We start from the raw sequence: 22828 nt of genomic DNA, 5'->3' as shown, positions 1-22828 counted from the left end.
GATGAGGTATTTTATATATATTCTTATACTGACCTCGCATGAGGATAATCACAATAATACTCGAATAATTGCGTACTTACACATGGCGAATATGGGACACTTCAACACGACAAGCTGAACTTCGATCACAACACATAAGAACCCCTATTCCAAGCATGATCCATTGTACGGATACTTCCTTGCGATCTTCGTAAGTACAAGCGCTTTGTTTCTGTACTTTGGTGCGTTATAGGCATCTTACACTCACTTTTTCGCAGTGCAACAGCTATGTAATTTATTTACCTTCAGCAAGTCAAAACACCCTTGATGATTCTAATCAACATGCAAGGACCCCACCTACATTTAATTAGTCCTAATATCTGTTCTTTACAAATACACCGGCGTCATAGAATATCTCCTTGATATTGCCTAATACTTCAGTATCAGCTTCATAACCGCTGGCCCGAGACATCGACACACAGACATACAGCCAGCTGGGATGACAATGGCAATGTCAGCTCTTGTAATTGTACTTTGTCTGACCCGTCGACTACATATATCTCCCTCGAAGCATTGTTTGCGTACTTTGGGCCGACAGAAAGTGCTGCTCTCTGTTATGATGGCAGCACCAATTCTCCAAAGCGCTGCTATTGATGTCGTAGACCCGAGTTTCCTACCTGTACACACTCAGTACACTATAACTAGCACAGTACTCTTGAAGATTGATGATATCCTGTCTATAATTTGAGAACTTGGGAACCCTCAGTACTTGCACTCTTCCCCGCAAAACAATGGCTGGGCTTACACTAAGCTCTTGTCATCTTGAACAAAGCTAGCAAGCACCACTCCAAGCCTTCTAAAGCTCATTGAACCCACCTTGCTCCTTCATTGGACCATTGGTCCCAATGCCTATCAGTTCATATTCTATCTTGTTTGGGCTTCTTTTCCGTCTGGGTTGATCTTGTTGATTTGCATCTCTACAAATGACTGTACTCCCTCCTCAATGAAAACCACATGTTTTATACTTTATTGAAACTGTAACTTTGTATCTAGTGCCACCAGCGTACTTCTTGATATGGCCTATTTCTCCATTACTGGCATTCGTTTCACAAGATTTTTGCCTTGTTTCTTTGCCATCGTACTAAACGAACGAAACGAAACGAAACGGCTGTTCACTGTTGCAGCCCACTATCTACCCCTGTCTGTCTTTGACCCTCTAGCATGTATGTCAATCCCAACTCCTTCGCATGTCAGCCTTAGTATCTGTCCACTTATTCCCACACTCGCACGATAACTCTAGTGTACACCTTTTGTCTGCCTCTAACCTATTTCGCATGCCAAAATCAATATGTCACTACACAACATACTACCAACTCCTTGCCAACTCTGATTATGTTTTCTGTTCAACTCCACCTCCTGCGTTGTTCCATTCCTAACCGACGAAAACTCTCAAACTATCCAATTTATGTTTTCGCCAACTTTGTTTTCTCTGTTGTCACCTTAAACGCCATCCCCTCATTTTCTGACTGATAAACTTGCTTCATTACTGGCTCTCTCCTTATTCAGGAACTACACTTCAGTTCTATCAACGCTACTTTTACGTGTCGTCACCGATGATGATTAAACACAGCTATCTGTGGTGTGTCTGAGCTTGCCAGTGTCTGTTTGCTCACTCCCCTGACATACATACCCCTTCAATCCTGCATCTGCCTTAGAGTTGTGTAATAGTCGCTATAATGTGTGCAAGCGGGCACCTACGCCTCCCTGAACCCACTAGTCCTGGCAAGGTTCGTTCTCTTTCGGTAACAACACCTCCTTTCTATTCTAATTAGCCCCCTTTGTTTCAGTTCCAGGTTAACTTCATCACTTCATATATACTTGATTCGCAAAGTTGGTGACTTTAATAACCATTATGATAGCATCTGACAGTAACAATACTTGGCATTCTCTGAATCAGCCACGTTTCTCGCATGCTTCATTTGATCCATGGGATCTAGCCGATCATGACTTTACGCAGGAGCCTCCAAGTGATACTCGGCCCTCCTGCGTCGTTGGAGTTCAGGGCTGTGCTTTCACCCTCTTCCACGGCTGCGTGCGATCTCAAGATGATGTCCATGCTTACCGCAGCGTCCATTTCCATGGCGGCACTCACTTCTCCTGACGTGTACCTTCCCGGATTTATGTTCTCCTAGCCCTCGGCGCAGCTCTGCTCTTTATTCTACTTCTATGCCCCGTTTCTTGTTCACTCCCAAATCACTGACATGGAATTCTCTTTCCAGAGGAGGATGAGCTGGGCGCAGACAGTAATTCCTCTTCCTCCCACACAACCATCACTTCCAACGCCAACAACCCGGGTCCACTGATGAGCACCCGCTTCGAGGTCGACGGCAAGATGTTGCCCAAGAGAAATACCAGGGAGGGTTTCTCAGACGAGGAGTTCGTCCCTCATAAGAAGGGAAAACAGCTCGAGGTTGAAAGCGCGCGTTTGAGACGCGACGGCCTCTGAGGAAGGCCTGAGGTTTACCCATAGGAAAAAGACGATGAAGGCGATGAGCAACGCGACGGGGAATACGACGACGAAGGGATGAGGAAGACGATGAGAACAGTAGCCTATCATCGCGAGGTCCTTAGCCCAACAGAATGGAGGACTGCCAATTAGGCTTGCACTAAGACAACACACTCAGCGGAGACAGCGATGAGGATCCTCAGCATCAAAATCCGAAACCCTGGCGACCGCCTACTCACTGGGCTGATACGCCTAGCGAAGAAAGTGAGGCAGACAAGCCGTCTCGATATAGACTTGGCAATCAATCCTCAGCTGCAACCTTTCAGCCTCAGTCGGGCCAACAGCAATGACAATTCCTGCTTCCAAGACCCATTGCGCCTTCACCCCCTGAGAGGGGCGGATTCCTCGAGCTCGGCAACAGAGTTGATGAAGTGGTGGCTCAAGGAACCATTTGTGATCCTGCAGCTACATCATCGAACGCGGGAACAGGGTCTTTCGAGCGACGAATACCTCGGTTTCAACAACGCTGATGAACCGGGAGCGCGAGGAACCATTTACGATCCTGTAGCTTTATCCTCCAGCACTGGGTTTGATCAAGCTGTTCAAGCAATTCCGTTGCGTCCTCAGATTTCAGGATTTCGGCCTGATTTTCTTGTGGCCATTCCTGGAATTCCACCTCAGAACAACAGCTTGGTTCCAAGAAGCATTATTGGTGGTCAACAAAAGCAAAGAACACGCTCCAGCCCAACCGCGTCCCTGCCTTCACTTGTATACCCGAGGAACACCCACACACAGCACAACATAAACGGCAAACAAGGGCAGAACAGTTGACAAGTTCAATCCACATCTCAAGTTGGCACCATGGCTCGACTTTCACATTCGACTCACAACTCGACCTCAGCTGGCTCAATGCCTCCTCTGTGTCCTGCTGACAACACCACCTCGACTGGCGCTATGAATGCTACTCACTCTCAGCCCAAGGACAAGGGCAAAGGAGAAGCTGTCGTCACACCAAAGAACGAGGACAAGGGAAACGCCGGTGCTACACCTCATGCTCCTGGTTCTTCCAGCTTGTCTAGTATTTCTACACCGGATGCTTCGTTCGAAGGACTCGAATGGTTTAATGCAGGCAATGATTTCCCAGCTGATGATAACCCGACCCGACCCAACCAGGCTGCTGCTGCCCCACGTGCTCCCAGTCTGTCCATGTCGACTTGTTCATCCAGCTCTTCCGACTCGAAAGAGGGAGGCGCTCCCATCGATGCAGGCCATGATTTCCACGTTGGCGACTCGAATCAAGACATGAACGAGGCCACGGATCATGATTCCGATGCGGACGACTCGGATGACGATGACCCCGCTGGCGACTCGCTTTTGTCCAAGGTCGCCCCTTTCATGAGACTCGATCCGCCCAGGACTATTTTCAACAGCCTCGATCAGTTTCTCCAGGAAAAAGGCGTCACCGACGAGAGTGACCGCTGCTACGTCACGGGCGCCCAGTTTGGCATAGGCCTCGGCGTCATGGAGATGAGGAAGGTCCTCGTAGAAGAGCTAGAGAGAGCAGGCACCATCTTCGGCCTCCCCGTGCCTCTCGACCACCCGGGCCAGACTCGAGCTCAGCAGCGCCGCGCCATCGAAAAGGGAGACAAAAGCCGAGGCTTGCAGGCCGCCCAGTACGCCGGCAGGAAGTACATCGAGTTTACTCTGAACACCCGTGAAACTCACGGCCTCAAGAGAAAGGTTGACCCCCGCGATGCTCCCGCCAATGTTCCCGCTAAGGCTCCCGTCAACGCCAATCGCTCGGTCAATCCTCATCTAAGCTCTCCCAACACTCCCTTCGTGAACCTCCGCGATCTCAGCATTCACGGTCCGGCCTACCGAACCCTTCAACAGGATTCGTCGCATAAGTCCATGACGTTCGACCACACATTCGCCACGGCAAACGACGGCAAGTGCAAGGGATGGCTCTCAGGCATGAACGACAACACCACTGTCAGCGGCCGCGACGCCAACTTCCGCCCCACGCCTCCCCAGCCCTTCCGCCTTGGCGCCCCGGCCGGCCCCCGTGCGACGCAAACTCGAGGCTACAGTCCCACCGCTCCGACGCCCAGCCAGCCTGCCGTTAACCTCGCTATTGGTCGAGGCCAGATGATGTCGCCTACCGCTTTTACGCTGCCCGGTCCTCGTGGAGCCCAACCGGGAACGCCTACCCCCACCACCTCGGGACTTGGAAGCCAGAGTGGCCTGAGACGGAATCGCCCTTCGCCTTTGAGACTTGAACCTCAGACTGGCCAGACTCTCACTCGGCCTTCGCCTTTGAGACTTGAAGCTCAGGTTGATAGGTTACAGGCTCAGTCTTCGTCCAATAGCCCGCCCGCTTTGCAGAACAACGGGCTAGGGTTGCACGGCATGACCACCCGCTCTCAGCACAGGTAAACGCCAACATTCAGAATGTCCACGATGCCGACTTGGGGCATGACTGCTTGTTCTCAGCAGAAGTAAATGGAAGTAGCCAGAATGTCTGGACCTGTCCATACACATTTGAGGCTTGGGATTGCTCCTTTACAGTACAACAAGCATGAGGTTGTCCACGAGGTAAGACACACGAGTCACTGCGCTGAGGCCATATGCTAATTATAATCCTGAATAGGAACTACCCAGCCCACACGACCTATCGACCTATCGACCTTTCACATTTGCACAACCCCTTCTTTGTTTTGGTTTTCGTTTGAGATTTGGCCCCTAATTCTTTACACTCGCAGAAGGAAGGATATACCCAACGTGGTCCTTCTCATTTTAAATTTCTCAGGTCGTTTTGAGCTAGGAGAGCAGCCAGGAACGGTTTTGGCCCGATCCATCAAGCTCTTCTGTTGCATTCATGGCTTGCTTGTTTAGTGAGATAGAAGAAAATTATCAAGACTTTGCGCACCAAAATGAGAGCTTTTCAGGTTGATATGGTGGCCGCGCCTTGCTGCTTGCGATGAGCAGTGAGAAGGGTAGACGCTGTCTGAGACCTTGGACTTGTTGGCATTCACCTATTATTCAATAAACGGAAATCTGTATGACGCGGGCTAACCTGTATATGGATGTTAGGGGATATCTGATCAACCTATGTATCTCTGAAAGCCCTCAGAAATCCTACGAGAAAATGTTTAATATGATCGTACTAAGCGCTGACAAGTTTCGTGCTTAAGATAAAACAAATCTGCTGGGGTATAATGCGTTGCCAAGAGTCCTGCTTGTCGGAGAATAACTCTCTGGGGAGTATAATCGTAAAGTTTCGCTGTAGGTTCCTGTCGAAAAGATGAAAACAAAGGGTTACTGAGGTGTGAAATAACATAAAACTCACGTGAGGTTTTCGTCGGAAAAGAGGAAGAAATAGAAGGTTCGCTTAGATGTGGTCACAGTTGAAGAGGGATATCCGATGACCAGAGGAGTTCGTCAGGAGTAGGTGGTCATGTGCTGTACTTAGAAGAGTCCAACTCGAACTGGCTCAGAGTTCTTGCCTTTCTCGTCGCTCGGGATCTCGTCGAGTTCCGCCTCGAGTTCTGCAACAAGTTGTGCCTCAAGGTCCGCAACATCGGGCTCGTTCGAGCTGGGCTTCAAGTTCGTCAACATCCGAGTCAGCGGCAGAGGACCCCGCAAGCGACTGAGTCTCGTCATCCTGGATGGCATCGAATTCGGCATCGAGCTCATCATCATTCAGTTCGGCGTCGAGATCAACGAAGATCCGCTTTTTTGTCTGTACAGAGGTAGTCATCGAGCTCTCTTTGCAAGTTCGAGTTACTTTTACCTGTGCCTCGATGGCGGCTTCAGATTCGATCATGGTCACAGTTGAGGAGGTCTTGAATCCCACATGCAGGTCGTCAGCTTCATCTGGATCACACTCCGAGGCCGCCTCGAATACAGCCTTGTCGGACTCTTCGGGGTCTAATACCGCTGTCGAGGTCTTGGATCGATGCTCAGGGCCTTGTTGCGCTTGCGGCTTCACGACTTCTTCACCGGGCGCTGCAAGTAACTCGACTTCAAGTCTGTGCTCATCAATAGTCTCCAAGTTGGGTTCCGACATAGTGGTAGATTCGGGACTGCCGGCAGCCTCAGAATCAGTCAGGTCGTCCAACGACAACGAGGAGGAAACCGGCGCACTCGTAGCTCGGGATTTCTTCTGCGAAGGGCCACGGGACTTCTGGGCCTTCTTGAAGGAAGGAGGGACAGCCGAAGGAGAAGAAATAAATGCCTCGGCAGCCCCTTGAGCTTTAGCATCGGCTTTCAACTTGGCCATGAGCTCAGCCTTCAATACCTCATCAGTATCACTTTACCCTTTGGAGTCACATGAATAGAAAAGTTGTGGGGGAGACCGGAATTGTCCGCAAAAAGAAAGTATAGGAACAGGGAGTAGAAGTAAAATATAGTGAGAAGGTTAAAAACAAAACAAAGGCTTACATTGTCGAGGAAAGTCTTTCGCTTCCTGGGAATTCGAGACAGCGCGAGGTCCAGGGCTCGCTCTTTGTCCTCTTCGGTAGCAATTCCGCGATAGCCCCAGCGGTTGATCTTCCTCGCCTGTCTCTCCTCGCGCTTTTCCGCGTCTGACTTCTCCTCACAGTTCTTCGGCATCTTGTTGTTTTAATGCTGGTGCTGTAGAGCAAGGTACTTAGATGAAGCAACGGCGAGGGCAATACTGCAAAATTCGCAAGTATGCAAAGTGGGTAAAAACCAAAATGTCCGACCAGCGGTGTGGCGCAAAGTGAAGACAAGAGAAAGCTCAGCAGGTTTTGCGAGAATATCCGACACCACACCAGTGCAGTATGGAATATCCCAGAGTAGCTGTAGTTGGTTGTGGGTTATGGGGGTGGAAAGTGGTCAGTCAGTCGAGTGGCAGGTGCTTAAATACTAGACGCGACAGTAGACCTGGGGACAGTATGTTTGGGTTGTGAGACGTGAATTTAGAGGTATACGTGACTCGTGAGGATACCCATGAACTGTGAGGGTGGATGTGAATCGTGAGGACATGAACTATAAGAGTTGAATTCAATAAATGATCCATCGACGACATGGCTCCAGATGTCTTTAGTGAAGCAATGGGGACAATCGAGAAATCCAATTAGGGCTAGACTTTTCATTGTTCTAGTACTCCAATTTAGGCAGCACATTATCTATACCGTAACTGATACGTATAGAAAATCCAGCGATGAGGTGAGTGATGTGCTATTATTCTTGCAACAGATTGTTTCGGTCTTTTTACACGTAGGTACACACTTTGGGCTGAAGTGAAACGATCTGTCTACGTTCAATAGGAACACTATCCGGCTATGATCGATGTTGAGACGTAGAACTTACATCAGCTTTGCTAGCTTTGCTGTAATATGTTCTTGCTAGAAACCATGGAACATCCAAAATGCCGGTTTTGTGACATCAAAGGCTTCGCGATGTGGATAGTTGGTGAAGGAAAATATTTCGGCCTCTCTATACGTTCCTTCATGTGGATCGAAAGACGCCCATATTTAAGCCAATCAGTTTGGTACCATCAAAGGCTTCGCGGTATGAAATAGTTGATCAGAGCAAGACTTCGACCCCTGTCAATCCTCAAAGTAGATCGGAGTCGCCCCCATGTAAGCCAACCCAGTTTCTTATCAGTCGTTGCTTTCTCGCGATCGAACGAACAGTCTTGTCACTGGTAGTTCTTTTCCAGAAAGACCAAAAGCTCTGGGTAACACTCTCGGCAGCATGATGCAGGCGTGTGAGTAACTAACACAGCCTGTTGTGCAATGCTGTGACTCAAGGTGATGGAATGGATGTTGCAGATGTCCATCACAGATAGTAGTTCATCTGCAAATCGTTGAACTTTTGCCGGTGCCACAGTGGTTAATTTAAGGAGAGAATTCGATGCCGCTGAAATTATGAATGTGTGCAAGTAGTCTCGGCGGTGTGAGCACATGCTCAAGATACCTCCTCCACCATCTTCCCGCTCTTGAGCCCACCTGCAATGAAGACTTTACCAGTTGGGCCAGCAAGCATCTCATCAGGAACAGCGACCCGGTTTCCCTCCTTGGTGCTGATCCATCTTACGAAGACAGGGTTCGGCTTCTGAGACTCGGCATCGGTGGCTTCATCTGCAGCCAGTTGAGCCTTGCGGCTGATCTTGGGAGCTTGCTTCTTTAGAAGCTTGTTGATTGTCTCCATCTGTGGTTCCTAGTAAGCAGCATATTCGGCAACTTCTGAGAAATTATGTTTTACCTTGACTTCCTCATTTCGCTTGTCACTAAGGTTGCGTCGTCTCCGAGCCATCTCAGAACGTCTCATAGACAACTCCTCCGCAGTGAAGTGTTTCTTTGCTTGCACCTCTGGGAAATGGTTAGCTCGGATACTCGGTGTTACTAATAAGTAATGAGTATTTACCATCAGAGAGTTTCATCAGTTGTCCATCGCCATCCTCAAACCTTGCTCGTTGACGTTTTGTCATCTTTGTGAGATCAGGTGTCTCTGCTCGGCTGCCACCTCCTGGAGTATCGTCGTCGCTTTCGAGATCGTCGTCCTCTTCTTCTTCGCCCGCGCCAGCTGCCTCGATATCGTCGTCTTCCTCTCCCTCGGCGTCGTCATCGCCCAACGCAGCCCCCATCCCTCCGACTTTGACGGTGTCGTGGATCTCCTCTTCCTCGCTCTCCAGCTCGCTAAGTTCCTCATCATCGCTGTCTTTCGCTTGGACGACTGCCTTGCTTCCTGACTTGACGGGGATCTTCTTCTGAGGGGTGCTTTTAGTAGGCTTGGAGACCTTGATGGTGGGTTGCGGAGGCGGTAGGTCAACCATATCGTCATCCTCACCCTCGGCATCCTCGTCTACAAGGTCGTCTTCATCTCCATCGGCATCAATATCCATGGTGTCATCGACGACGATCTCGCCCTCGACGTCGTCCTCGCCCATTTCTACCACGTCATCGTCATCACCTTCAGCATCTTCGTCTTCCTCGCCTTGGGCGTCCTCATCTTCATCGTCGCTAGAGTCTACAACGTAGCTCTTCTTCTGATTCCGATTCCTCTTACCCTCGACTATCTCCCCGGGGACAAAGCCTTCCCTGCTGGCCACCGACTGGCGGTTGGATATAGCCTGGCAGAGCTTGCTAGCAGGAAGCTTAACTGTGACATGAATATGCTGGTTAGAATCCGAGGGTAACGACGGAGGGCCGCGTGTGACAGTTGCTACGGCGGTCTTACCCTCAGATCGGCGTGATGAATTTCTGGACGACATGGTTCTACTGAGCCGAGTATTGCCGTTATTATCGCTGTCAGCCATGTCAGCGATTACTGTATTGGCCTTTTGGGCCGCGGCTCGGCGCGGGCGTGACGCCATGGCGAGACAGTAAGTGTGGCGTAGTTTATGGTGGAGTATAAGATGGGATGATGGAATACAGGGAGGTGGGTAGGAGTTGCTTCTGCTGGGATATGGTTGATGTGGTCGGCGGAAGAATTGAGGAAAGGTGATGATGGGAATTGTTGGGGGGTTGCTATGTTATGCAAGGGAAGTGAGGTCGAAATAAGCTTGCGGCATAAGATAGACCGTGACACGCTGGGTGCGCTCGGCAAGGAATAGATGAAGTGAGAGCCCACAGGACAGGCACCGGCAAAGTCGAAGTGCGTGGTAAAATCCAGTCGCTGGCGCAGAAACCCAGACAAACTTCGGTTGAGCCAACAGCCAACCGCCTCACGTGGAAATATCCCGAACAGGATATATGTTTGCCATGGATCATGGACAAGCGCTGATTCTTCTCCTTTGATTACACCAAAGGCTCCCGCACTTGTGTAATTGCAGCCGGCGACTTCGCTGACAACGACAAATATGCGACCGATGGAACCCCTTTGAAAGGACACTGGATGAAATTGGGGAATGACAGGTTTGTGTATCTGATATGCAGCAGCCTGGTACTTACAGTATTTGGACGGGATGATGAGCCTGTGGCTGGCCAGACCAATGGTGCGAGACCCTTTGAGCTTGCGGCCCCCTGGCTGTGCTTGTCCAACGTTGGATGAGATGGCGATCCTCTGTGGTTGTGCCGATTAGCCTGTCTGCTCGGGCTTATGGGAGGCGAAGAATCGCGGGGCGTTGCATGAAAAGGCGCTTGCTTGCTTTGGATGATCAGATTGACCTGGCAGCTGTGAGTTTACCTTGCAGACAGTCTCCAAGTCCTGCGGTCAGTGATGATGTTTGAGTGTGGAGGAGCGAGTTGGCTTTCAGATGTCGGCGATTAGAATGCCGATTGCTGCAAGACCAAGAGTTCCGCAAGCTAGAAACAACAGCTTCATCAAAAGACAATATCCAAATAACTGAATTTCATTTGATGCAACCAGGATTTTTCAGAGCTTCGCACTCTCAGCAACCTTGAGAGGGCTCGTCCCCAGCTCAACCACTGAATCAGTGTCACGTGGATTGAAACTTCCCAAGTGCTCGGTGAGCTCGGTGAAGCAATAACCTAGATTCATTAAGGCACTTTTAGGTGATACACCAACGAGCGGGGCTAATGTAAGTAAGTGGAGCTCGGAAGCAGTGTAGAGCAGCCGAGGCTATGACATCCAGTCTTCACTACCTTTCTTATCCGGTTGGTGCGACACAGCTGCCTTAACCCTCTCACGTATTCCTAAACCGACCTATGTTCTAGTCACTACAACCTATTTGATATCATGGCTGAGTCAGACAAGACGAAGGTGTTAGATTGGCAACAAACTCCATCGGATAACCCACCCGAGAACGCAGAGTCGGTCTCTGAATCGCGACCAACGCTCGAGCAGGCGCGGAGGTTTCTCGACGATGATGCAGTCCGCACTTCGAGCTTAGAGAAGAAGGCAGAGTTTCTGAAAAGCAAGGGGTTTGGGGATGAGGAGATTCAGAAACTATTGGGCGGTGAAGCCGAACCGCAACAAGCAAAAACAGAGGTGGAAACCAAGTCGGAACCGCCAGAGACGTCTAAAGATGTTACGCAGCCACGTCCATCCACTGTGTCTTCACAAGCATTATCGACAACACCAAGCAGTACCCCCCCTATCATTACCTACCCCGAGTTCTTGACACATTCTCCGCGGCCACCACCTCTCATAACCCCGACACGCCTTCTCAACATCTTCACCGTCTCAGGCACCGCCTGGACGTTTCTTTATGGAGCAGCACGCTTCATCGTGGAGCCGATGGTTGAGACGCTCAACGAGTCACGAACCGACTACTACAGCCACGTCAACTCAAAGCTCTCGGAGCTGGTCGAAAAGCTCGAAGGCGCCGCAAGTGAAGTGCCCTACAAGAACGGCAAGCTGCTCAAGTCAGACGAGAACGTCGACGTCGACGATAACAGTAGCTACGACGACCCGACGGAGCTCTTCCACCGCGACATCGGGACGCAGACCTCGCCGCCACCGCTAGCCTTCCCCCGGGGCACCGCCGCCGGGTCAACTGAGGCGCCCATCGACGTGCAAGCGCGGCGGTTGGCCCAGCTCACGTCTTCGCTCCAGGATCTGACCGATATGTACACCAAAAAGGCCGAGAACTCGACCGACCTGCACAACACAGTGCGCGAGATCCGCGACGATGTCGACAAGCTGGCTTACCCTCCCATGCCCGAGTACACGTCCCTGTACGGGGGGCCTGGGTTCGGCACGGGGCGGTCGTCGGAGCCCAATGACGAATATCAGAAGACTAAGGACGCTATACGTAGTGTGAAGGGATTGTTCCTGTCAGCGAGGAATTTTCCGGCCGCAGCAGCAGTGAGACAGGATTCCGTTGCATCGGCGAGATAGGAGCCCGTTGCACCGGCGCAGTTGGATGGGACTGCCGAGAGCGAAATCGAAAATCGTGTCTGCAGCGCCAATACTGTCAGCACATTCGGGGACTGGGATGCATCAGCACTGACTGATGATGGCATTGAGGCGGTGGAGACTCTCCCGAGCTCAACTTGTCCGAGTACATCCGCCAAGGGAGCAAATCATGACACAAGAGAGCATGTCAGCGAGTTTGGAAATGACCATCTTGAAAGTGCTTCAACCTTTCCCAGCTTCGAGTGCGACGACCTCGGAGCCACAGCGCCCGTGGATGAGTTACATGTATAGCGAACAGCCGTCCCTATAACAGTCCTGCAACCGGAGCCCCCACCACTCCATCCCCATCCCGTAGAACGTCAACACTGGAATGCATTTTTGCTTTTCGGAGGCGGGCCTTCTGCTACGCCGATCATCCAGCAAGATTTGATCACGATGTCACTGGGGCGCCAAACACATCGTATCCACCGAGCTCTTCACGTAGTGGGCTCAAGCCAGTTGATGCATCTTCAGAACCAAGTTGACGAACTCTCTCTGTGGACGGATCCCACGAGACGGGCACCGCGTCCGCGATCGAGTAGTTCGCCGAGGGCGGAATTTCTGACGGAGGTACGCAAGGCGGTTCATAAGACGGTGCGTAAAATGGTGACGGCGCGCTTGTAATGAGGGAAAGTGAGGTACTGGTGCCTTTGCCCGAGATAAGGAGATATATCGTTAGTACTACGATGAGCTTGGGGCTTAGTTGGTTTCCGCAAGCGACTTTGATTTTCCATCAGCGAAATAGTAATACATTGATACCCACGCCAACACCCTGGCAACTCAATGCTCCATGCCGCATGTGAGCTGTCGAGATTACTCTTCTACATTTCACACATTTCCAAACTCGAACGATCCACAATCACTAAAGACATAAAATCAGTAGCCACACGATAGTAGTATTCTGGTAATTGTCTGATATGTAAGTAGTTGGGCTATAGATAATCGGCCGAGACCTTCACCTCCATCATCGCTATCGCTTCTTGTCGCTGTGGCTACCGCCAACCAACCTCTTCCTCGCTCGTCAATCTCCCAAAAGGCCCGGGAATATCTCAACTCAAGATAAGTGATTATTCAATAAATAGAACGTATGTATGTCAACGCTGTGGCGTAAGCCGAGATATCTCTTTTCTTTTTGTGCTGATGATGCCAACGATCAAATCCAATCTGCTGTTGGTCATAGACGTGGACTTTTTTTTGGGATGTGTTTGCTTGTCGTATGCTGGAGAAAATGCGAAAATGAACGCAAAAAAAGGTGGCCGCTGTTCCCATATGCAAGAAAACGCCGTCCGCTATGGTCTCGCGTCGTCAAACTCATGCCGAACCGATTCATCATAATGAACCCCCTTCCCCTCATGTGCTCGCTGTCTATCTGGGTTCCAGCCCAGGCAGGAACGGAAAAGGCGCAAAAAAAAAGACATTAATTGCAGTGACCCTTTTCAAGATCGCGTGCTCCATCAATATCAGGAGGTCCGTAATTCTAGTACTTCACGTCGCCGTAACTGCTGGTTCGCGCGTGGGCCGTGTGATGCTGGACGCCATCATACCGCGGCACGTTACCAAATGCCTCGTCTTTTATGCGGTATCGTTCGCTGAAAGGATTGGGGTCCGTTGGCGACGGTGGGCCCGCACTTCTGGACCGCCGAATTTGCCTCATTGCATATTGGTCATGGGCAAATTGGGTGCCGCCCGTGAGCTCCGGTTCTCCCTTCGCCGTTGGCAAGGCTACCAGCATGCGGATTATGCCCATCAAGACGACGAGGACGTAGACGAGGAGAAGGCCAGTGGATATGAGCGCCTCTTGAATGATGTTGTTCCGTAGCGCAGTGGTGACGTGGGTGACGGCGCCGGTGACCTCGTCGGTGGTCACACTGCTTGGTGAGGCGAGGAACGACGTGAGGTCCGAGTCTCCTGATATCGACTTCTGCGCACCGACCGAGAAGGTGTCGTTCGCGAACAACGGTAAAGTAACTTTGGCGTGGTCGTGAACCCAGGTCAGGCCCTTTTGCACAGACTCGATCTTCAGGCCAACCAAACAACGAACCACATCCTTGATTGGGTTCTCCAGAATGGTACCGTTGAAGACAGCGGTTAGACCTCGATCCATCTCTTGGGTGAATGTGTTCAAGGTGTCGTTGACGGCGTCTGTGGCATTCGTCACGTAGCCCAAAACATCGTTGTTGATATCGTCGCTGAATGAGGTGATGACACCGTTGGCGTCATTGGCCCAGTCCACAGAAACATTCTCCAAAGTGGTGACAACTTGACCGGCGAAGTCCCCGACCTGGTTGGCAAGCTCAGGCACCTCCTTCTCGATCCCCCTTAGGAGAATCCATTGGCAGAAACATGAGAAGAAGCCAGCGATGGCAAGGGATAGGACGAAGAGGGCTGGCAGTGACGTCCCGTAGGCTATACTCCATCGAACCAGTCTCTCCCGCTGTGGGTTCATGATTTTGCTTGTGAACTTGAGACCGATCTTCGATGTCAGAGGGCGCGAGGACATCAGATAGAGGTCATATTCGTCGGATGCACGTTTGTGGAACAAATCCTGGTAATTTTCCATGGCGCGCCAGCGTCGAATCTCCCAGTAGGCCATGGGAATGCAGGCAAGGACGGCGAGAACTGACAATATGACAATGAAGGCGGTCTTAGCCTTGGCGGCAAGCTCGAACAGGCGTTCGAAGAAGTCGTTGATGACCGAATTGTCGGAGCAGAACGAAAGCGCTTCCTTCTGCGCCACGGGAAAGACGGATTGGTCGAACTCCCAGTTGCCGTAGGATTTGTTGAGAGCCTGCTTGACCAAGTCGAAGGGGATGGACACGGCGTTGTTGGTGAAGTCGCGCACATCGTCGAAAGTTGGTAAATCCTCTTCAAGATGCGTGAGGTCCGCAACGAAGCCTGACGTATCGATTTTGACGTTCTTCAACTTGTCGATGTCCTTCGAGAGGTCCAAATCCGGCTTGGTCGGTGTGACACCAATAGCAGAAGTGGCAGCATCGATGAGATCCCAGGCCTCGTCGATGGCTTTCGACACACCGTCGGCTATAGTTCCGATGTCATCGGCGACGCCATGAACGACGCTGTTCATTCCATCCGTAACCTTCTCCACGACAAAAGCGGAGACGTTCAATCCTCCGTGTACTGCCATTGCGATCAAGCACATGTACGTGTCGGTCATCATGTGGATGACAAACAAGATGAGTTGCTCGACGCCGGTGAGGACCATGTTCAAGACGGACATCATGCCATGGACTGCATGTGTGATACCACTTGCGGTAAGGGAGTTGACTCCGACGGACAAGTAATGAGGCATAGAGGCCATGGCACTTCCAATGTCCTCTACTTTCGTACACGCCGTTAGAGCCTTGACCTTGGCGTCACCGAGGTTTTCGTTCAGACCCGCCAGCATGATGAGTACTCTGGCAAGGACCAGAAGCAGGAGAATGGTCCATCGATTGAACCAGACCTGCGATAGTCGGGCTGGCAGTCCGAGATAAGGTGTAGGACCTCCGCGCATCTGTCCTCCCACATATTTGGCATGACGTTTCCAGCCTCTGGTCTCCACTGGTTTATCCTGGACGCTGTTGGGGACGTCTGGGAAAGCAGATGGGTCCTTTTCTTCCGAGGGAGGCATGATGGTGACTCTTTTGGTCCTGCGGAGTCTTGTCTTAGTATATATGTTTTTGCCAGGGTATGAGAAAACGAGAAACGTCGGTTGAGCCAAGTGAAAGCCGAGAAGAGTTGGTAATTCTTAGGAATTTGGTCGAGTGTACCAGAGTAAAGTAAAGTAAAGTAAAGGGTATCAAGGGCAGGTAGCAAGACAGAAAAAGGACGGGGAATGGCTGAGGAAATAGACTCTAAGCGAACAGTCAAAGAAAAGAAATGTTTGAATAATGATTCAATGGTCTATTGATCCGCTATGACTTCATTAATAAACATGTTGCTGTTCAAGAATAATAAAAAAGGGTTGTTTGTGGGTAACTCGATGGTGAGTAGACGGTGAAGACAATCATGGGACATTCACGATTAAAGGAAATAGTCGAGTCAACTAAACAACACGCACCTCATGGTTGTAAGGCCAAGCCTAGGCCAGTCAAGGACCAGCTGACCAAATTGAACAGGGTTTCACAAGCAGAATTAGAAACGTCTTTGTCCCGACCTGCAGACGGAAGAAGAGGCTTCTTTGTCGGCTACCTCTCGAAGTTACACGCGGGTCTGGTTAAGCGCTCAACGTTGTCTCTTGGCCAGTGGTTTTTCTTTCGTACCCTGTTGATGAAGCGACCAGACGAACCCCGGCGTTCACCTAGATCAAAATGAGGGTTGACTAAGAATGCTGCCCTTGATCTCCACCGATTTTGACTTGTGAGTGAGTCGAGGTGGGCAGGATGTGTTTTGTCGAAAGGTGAATTCACTCCTTCGTTGTTGACTTGCACAGTATAGTAGATACCAAGGTGCACCCAGTTGGCTCTAGCTTGAACGGGCGAGACCACTTGGATAGATCGGTGCTTGACGAACTGCGCAAGGGGACACCCACGGAGTGACAGGTGTATGGTGCCCATCTATCCAAAAACTCGCCATCGTGGAAGGCAAGACTTGGCTGGCATTTATTCAAGTTCATGGTTGCGACGATCATTCCGACTGGCATCGGTGACGACATTGGACCACGAGTGAGGCGGTGCAGGTAGAGAGCCCCTCCTGCCTCTTGGGAATCAGTATAAAAATCTGCACGAAGGGTAATTCACAGATTGGTTCCCTCGGGCCTTGTACAGCTGCACCTGGGTGACGCTTTTCCGGAAAAGGTACAGAAAGGACGGCGAAATGGGGTGAAGCTTGGGTGATGCTTGGGTGATGCTTGAATGATATCCTGGTCCATCTGCCCAATGACTTTCAGGTGGGGCAGATCAAGGTTTGGCTATGGCAGAACACATTAGCCAATCATTTTGCCGATTGGTACCCTGCAAGCTCTCGCTAAAAGCCCGGCTCACGACTATCAGCCAGGGGTATGGTATCTTCGCCACCTACGGTGCCAAAATCCTGTTTTGTTTGATTCGATTTCAACGGTGAATCACAAACGTCACCCGGCAGTTTCTTCAAATTCCAATGCACGACTGGACAGAGGTGGTGTGCCTGGTGGCTGAGCATGCAATGGAGGCGTGCAGCGGATCATCTGATGATTTCGGGACTTTGCAGTTCTTACCAGGAATATCGGTGTTCCTGCCGCCGTAGTGGGGTTTGATGGCCGTTGTCTCGTGGCCATCAATAGGCTCTGGTGGAGCGAGCGGCAACGCCCGACGCTGGATCCCTTCTTTAGTGCCGACCTCAATGACCAGTGAACCATCAAGCGCTGGTATACTCGAGACAGCTATTTTGAAGCTCAGCGTTAATTCTCATGCTTTCAACCTAGCAGCGAATCTTGGCAATGACACCCGAGCAAGAGCGCTTGTCTCAAGTGTTTCTTCTCTCGTATGTTCCTGTGCTCGCAAAGAGCTCCATGTAGCTCGTCCCCAGCAACCCGGATATCAGATATCCACACGAAGGGTCACCTTGCACGCACCCAAGCGCGCCGAGCTTGTGCACACAACAGCTTCCTCTTCATCAAGGAAGTCGTTCGTTGTTGTTGATAATCCACTGGAGTCTTCTAGCGCTACAAAATAAAGCAGAACGTCAACGCAGACGAGCTCAAGAACAAGTAACTCTCGCGTCAAATTTAATTTACCCGACCACACCGTTTCAATCGGCCATGAGCAACAATGGAAAATACTCCAAGAAAAGCACTTGCGCGCATTTTAATCGCCGGTTACCAGAGAAGCCAGGAATACTCTCAAACCGTACGCGCCACCATAGCGGCTTAGCATATTGGTGGCTTAAGTGTATGCGGGGTTGCCAGCCGATGCGAATACTCGCCGTCAGTGTCACGCGTAACCGCCTGCAAGACACTTAATCATTCACCTCATGCTAACGTAGCGGCCGCCCAAAGCACTATACTTGAGGCTCGCTGCATAACCAGAATAGTACGGCGGACCCCCATAATTAGCTAGGCATTACTATCCAAAGAGGGCCGCGAATATATAGGCCGTTCCTTCAGCCGTAACCCTATCTAGGCCCCCTTCTGGTTCCGTAACCTACGGCACTGGAAGTCGCTACGGCGTATATAGCTAATAATCAGGGCCGTTGCTTAACGTGTAATCTACGACTTCTCTTAGAAGGGCAGGGAAGAACAATCAACCAAGGTACGTACGAGTGACACCGGGTGTCAGATTTAGCGATCTCTAAGCGATCTTCCAGCAAATCAACAGGTCATCTTTAATAACGAATAAACGGTCCAAAATACGACGAATGCTAGCGCCGGCATTTGATAATAGAATGGTTGACTGTACCGAGCACGGTAAGCCGGCTATCAACATTATCATTTGGGGGTCCATATAGAAGGGGGAGCGCCCCAATATCGTCATTGTGGAGCGGGATTCAGCGCTGCGCGTGATAGCTTTTCTTCCCGGTCGTATATATGGGCTTTATAGGAAGCGCTACTACCAGTGTGCACTCCTAGCATATTTTTCCCGCAAGATAACGCTAGAACACACGCTTCTAGGGCTTCACAAGAGTGGCTAGAAGCTCACGGCATATGGACTACCGATTAGCCTGCTTACAGTCCTAATCAGTCGCTGATCGAGCATACGTAGCGCCACATGAAGGCCTAGTTCGTAGAAGACACGCTACCGTACACTTTTAAAGGATAATGAGGCTGATAGAGAGACGTTGAAGGACTAAATCCGGGAGGCGTAGTGGGCAGTCCCATAGGTCTCTGAAGTGGGGTGGCTGTGCGCCACCTTCCCTTAAGTCAATCGCTGGAGCTCTAACATCACTGCTTATGGGCCTCTGCAAGTTGTAAGGAGTGTATTTGATTTATTTCGGAGGGGTACACAGTTGTTGTTTCCCAGGCTGTGCCTATGTCCAGTCTGCTTCAGTCTTCGTTTTCGGCAGCCAGTCTTGCGCAAGTGTCAATGCTTATCAGGCTGGTGCAGCGAGTTATCAAACAAGCAAACAGATCGTGTATGTGGCACTATACCGATGTTTCAAACCTGTCGTTAATACCTTTCACTCCCAATTCTTCATTCCCAATACGCACCCTCTCGAGCCACTTCAGTGCCCTTGTCATCGCTAGTCACCTGGAACGAGTGCGTTACCTGGACCTTATCCCCCGATCTATTCCGCCAGAACGCTGGTTTCGTTGCAGAAATGCCGGCCTCATGATTGGCAGTAACATTCACATCCCTGCCTTGCGGAACATTGATCTGCACCCAGCTGAGCACATATCCAAGCATCTAGCTTCTGACATATCTTTGCAATTTTGGCTAAAGACGGAGGTATCCTCCGCGCGAGAACATATCTCAGTTCCCAGTGGCTTGTTGGATGCTACTCGTGTAGTTTGGTGCTGAACGATATTAGAGATTTGGGTTGTGAGCGTATATCTGCTGCAGATATCCATGTTTGCTCTTAGACTTTCCTGGCCTTCAACATTGATAGATCTACAGGAGTGTAGCCACCCCCAATATCTCCCCATGACCAAATCTGCCAAGGCCTGCCGGCAGGTTCTGGACTTTACCTCTTATGTATGCGTTGGCATTCTCTAATCTTTGATCAGAAGTGACTGTCCAACCTTGCGGATGACAGGGGGCGGACGCAGTTGTTCACATACGGACGTGGTTACATAAGTAGTATGGAAATCGTTGCCCTCGTCACTGTGACCAGATAACCCCCCGGAACACCCCCGCTACGTTTTCTTGGTTAGACCAAGCGCATAATCAGCACGATGCGAATTGGTCACTCGAGAAGTCCCGTGGAAATATTTCTTTTTGAAAAAACTCTCGGTCGGCAAATATCAACGAGTGACATTTCTATTTTCCAGAAAGGCAGCACTTATAGTCCTCTAAGTCAACCGATTTCACGTACGCGGCCCGGGCCTCCACTCAACCACACTCTTTTGGTCTATCGAGGTCCATCAAAACGACCTACCTACCTAATTCGGCTATACACCAGAGAATTTGAATCGCGGGGAAGTGGGACCAGTGTGATTCCTGCATCTGGTCGGACGGTCTATGTGTCTAGAACGCATCCTGGGTTGGAATATATATATATTACCCTTTTCGTGATCTGGCTCTTCTATCAGGTCTTCGAACTCGCCTGAAGCCTGCTTTAGTAGACTGAATATACGCACAACATGGCAGCTCGTTTAGTCTTGTCACTTGAGGGCTTGAGGACCTTTCTTGACACTGATGTTAGTCGTACGGTTGTCATTGCCATTAATTTGGGTTTCTTGTTTCATGTTACCATCCTGCGAAATGTTGAGGTGGAAAACTTTAGTAAGTAGCTTACTATGTGTATTTGATTATCCCCCTTGGTGACCTATCTCATGAGAATCACCTCTCGATCGGGCTTGCATCGGGAAACTCGATCGGCCCCTGAGTCCCATCCGGGATAGATAGTGCCCTCGAAATTGATGACTGACACTCGTTATTGCAGTGTACCAACTTCTTGAGGTCCTCTCCTTGGCGACTGGCGGTCTTGTATTCGCATACCATATCGTCGGTTTCTCCATTGTCGGGGCTCTCACAAGAGTCGCTATAATTGTATTCAGCTTCAATTCCGGCCTGTTCCTCAGCATCGTCATATACCGGCTCTTCTTTCACCGGTTACACAAATTCCCAGGCCCAAAAGGTGCCAAGATCAGCCGGTTCTATTCTGCAATAATCGCAGCGAAGGAAGTCAAATACTTCAAGGAGGTCGACCGTATGCATGAGAAATACGGTGACTTCATTCGTACTGGTAAGTCGGCATCTGACTCGTCCCTTCTGCTTGCCAAGATGTGAACCGACACATGAGTACCACAGGCCCTCGCGAACTGTGCATCGTTCGAAAGTCAGCTGTGCCATTAATATACGGCCCGAACTCAGAGTGTTTGAAATCGACTTGGTACATGCAGGTTGACAGCAACTACAAGAAGTGTTCGATCCACATGACGAGGGACTTTGATAACCACAAGAGTAGACGCAGAGCATGGGATAGGGGATTCTCCATCCGAGGTAAGTAATATCACCGCCCTCATCTCACCAGCTGTTGCCTACATGAGAACGACAGCACTCAACACCTACGAACCTCGTATCAAAGCCAAAGTCGACCAATTCGTCACTCAACTGTCGAAATCCAAAGGACCTCTTGACGGGACAGCGTGGTCTATGTACCTCGCCTTCGACGTCATGGGCGAGGTCGGCTTCAGCAAGGACTTTGGCAGTGTCGCCAGCGGGACGGAGCACCCTGCCATCAAAGGGGTACATGAACACAGTATGAAGCTTCCAGAGGTCTTTTTTTCCCCTTTGCGGCCTGTCTCGAGAGCACAAGAATTTTTGAACCCCCGTGTCATCGCTTAGCTTCCTAAAAGTGGTGAACACTAATTTACGTCACTCCAGTGAACATCCTTGGGATCATGAGCCACGTCCCCTGGCTCCTGAATCTACTCTCGTGTATCCCGTTTGCCACAGCTGGATATACTGGTTTCTTCGGGTGGTGTGCGTCCGAGATCAAGACTAAGCAGAAGGTAAGCCAAACTCAAAAAGAAGAAGAGAAAGACGGCCATTGATTGTTTATGAGTTCACCGCTGACTTGTTTCTTTTCAGGACTATGACCCCAACCAATACCCCCAAGACATAATAACCTGGCTCCTCAAATCCTTCCTCGAAAAAGACGCCTCCGCCTCATCATCTGCAGAAGCCCTCCACGAAGACTCCCGCGTTGTCATCATTGCCGGCAGCGAAACCACGGCCACGACCCTGGCCGCGATACTTTACTATCTCGCTCTCCAGCCCGCCGTCCTTGCAAAACTACAGTCCCAAGTCGATGCCCTCATGCCCATCCCTTCTTCCTGGACATACGAAAAGATGAAATCGATTACGTACATTGATGACATTATCAACGAAACACTGCGGCTGAAACCCGCCCTGCTCACAGGCGGATATCGCGTCACGCCGCCGCAGGGAATCCAAGTAGACGAGCAGTTCATCCCCGGCGACACCAACGTATTCGTGCCCGTGCAGCAGATCCATACAGACAAGCGTTACTGGAAGCAAGCTAATGAATTTGTGCCTGAGAGGTTCGGAGAGCGGAGGGAAGAGATGGGGACCGAGGGGGCGCCGTTTGTTCCTTTTAGTCTTGGTAGGCCCAAACTCTCAACGCCAATTACGTAGGTATGCAGAGATTTGAAGATTCGGTTGCTAACGCGTGCGAATTCCCAGGAGCCTACTCTTGTCCCGGCAAGAACCTCGCCATGATTTCCCTGCGTATTGCCATCTCCCGCCTGGCACAGCAGCTCGACATCTCGTTCGCCCCTGGGGAGACTGGGGAGACGTTTGATAAGGAGGCTAAAGATACTTTCACCACGACGTTGCCCCCTGTCATGCTTCGTTTCACTCAGAGATGATCGGGATTGAGCTTCTCGACCTGTGAGATGGTATGGGTAAACGG

General features: G+C 50.6%; 6 protein-coding genes across 6 annotated transcripts; 3 read left to right on the top strand and 3 right to left on the bottom strand.

Moving 5' to 3' along the window:
* Positions 1-3346: 3346 nt before the first annotated feature.
* Positions 3347-5315, top strand: BCR38DRAFT_515109 (uncharacterized protein; the record flags this gene model as incomplete). Its single annotated transcript, XM_040865080.1, has 3 exons — positions 3347-4917; positions 5054-5080; positions 5136-5315. 3 exons carry the CDS (start codon positions 3347-3349, stop codon positions 5215-5217), a joined length of 1680 nt encoding a protein of 559 aa, XP_040715644.1. The 3' UTR covers positions 5218-5315.
* A 455-nt stretch (positions 5316-5770) lies between these two features.
* Positions 5771-7099, bottom strand: BCR38DRAFT_474742 (uncharacterized protein; the record flags this gene model as incomplete). Its single annotated transcript, XM_040862980.1, has 4 exons — positions 5771-5778; positions 5835-6227; positions 6279-6776; positions 6929-7099. The coding sequence occupies 3 exons, from the start codon at positions 7097-7099 to the stop codon at positions 6051-6053; spliced, it is 846 nt and encodes a 281-aa protein (XP_040715643.1). The 3' UTR covers positions 5771-5778; positions 5835-6050.
* Positions 7100-8422: 1323 nt separating this feature from the next.
* BCR38DRAFT_409611 (PAPA-1-like conserved region-domain-containing protein) lies at positions 8423-9830 on the bottom strand (the record flags this gene model as incomplete). Its single annotated transcript, XM_040858388.1, has 3 exons — positions 8423-8665; positions 8720-8826; positions 8882-9830. 3 exons carry the CDS (start codon positions 9828-9830, stop codon positions 8423-8425), a joined length of 1299 nt encoding a protein of 432 aa, XP_040715642.1.
* BCR38DRAFT_485363 (peroxisomal membrane anchor protein conserved region-domain-containing protein) lies at positions 9772-12259 on the top strand (the record flags this gene model as incomplete). Its single annotated transcript, XM_040863873.1, has 2 exons — positions 9772-9839; positions 11134-12259. 2 exons carry the CDS (start codon positions 9772-9774, stop codon positions 12257-12259), a joined length of 1194 nt encoding a protein of 397 aa, XP_040715641.1.
* Positions 12260-13793: 1534 nt separating this feature from the next.
* On the bottom strand, positions 13794-15947 carry BCR38DRAFT_485362 (plasma membrane fusion protein PRM1; the record flags this gene model as incomplete). The annotated part of the gene is made up of 1 exon (XM_040863872.1): positions 13794-15947. The coding sequence occupies one exon, from the start codon at positions 15945-15947 to the stop codon at positions 13794-13796; it is 2154 nt and encodes a 717-aa protein (XP_040715640.1).
* Positions 15948-20531: 4584 nt separating this feature from the next.
* BCR38DRAFT_343099 (putative benzoate 4-monooxygenase cytochrome P450) lies at positions 20532-22784 on the top strand (the record flags this gene model as incomplete). Its single annotated transcript, XM_040855999.1, has 7 exons — positions 20532-20673; positions 20834-21136; positions 21202-21393; positions 21449-21652; positions 21778-21905; positions 21985-22519; positions 22600-22784. 7 exons carry the CDS (start codon positions 20532-20534, stop codon positions 22782-22784), a joined length of 1689 nt encoding a protein of 562 aa, XP_040715639.1.
* Positions 22785-22828: the final 44 nt, after the last annotated feature.

The sequence above is a fragment of the Pseudomassariella vexata genome, assembly GCF_002105095.1.
Source record: "Pseudomassariella vexata strain CBS 129021 chromosome Unknown BCR38scaffold_7, whole genome shotgun sequence".
Lineage (NCBI taxonomy): Eukaryota > Fungi > Ascomycota > Sordariomycetes > Amphisphaeriales > Pseudomassariaceae > Pseudomassariella > Pseudomassariella vexata.
The sequence above is the reverse complement of the archived record's forward strand: the minus strand, read 5'-3'. Positions and strand labels throughout refer to the sequence as shown.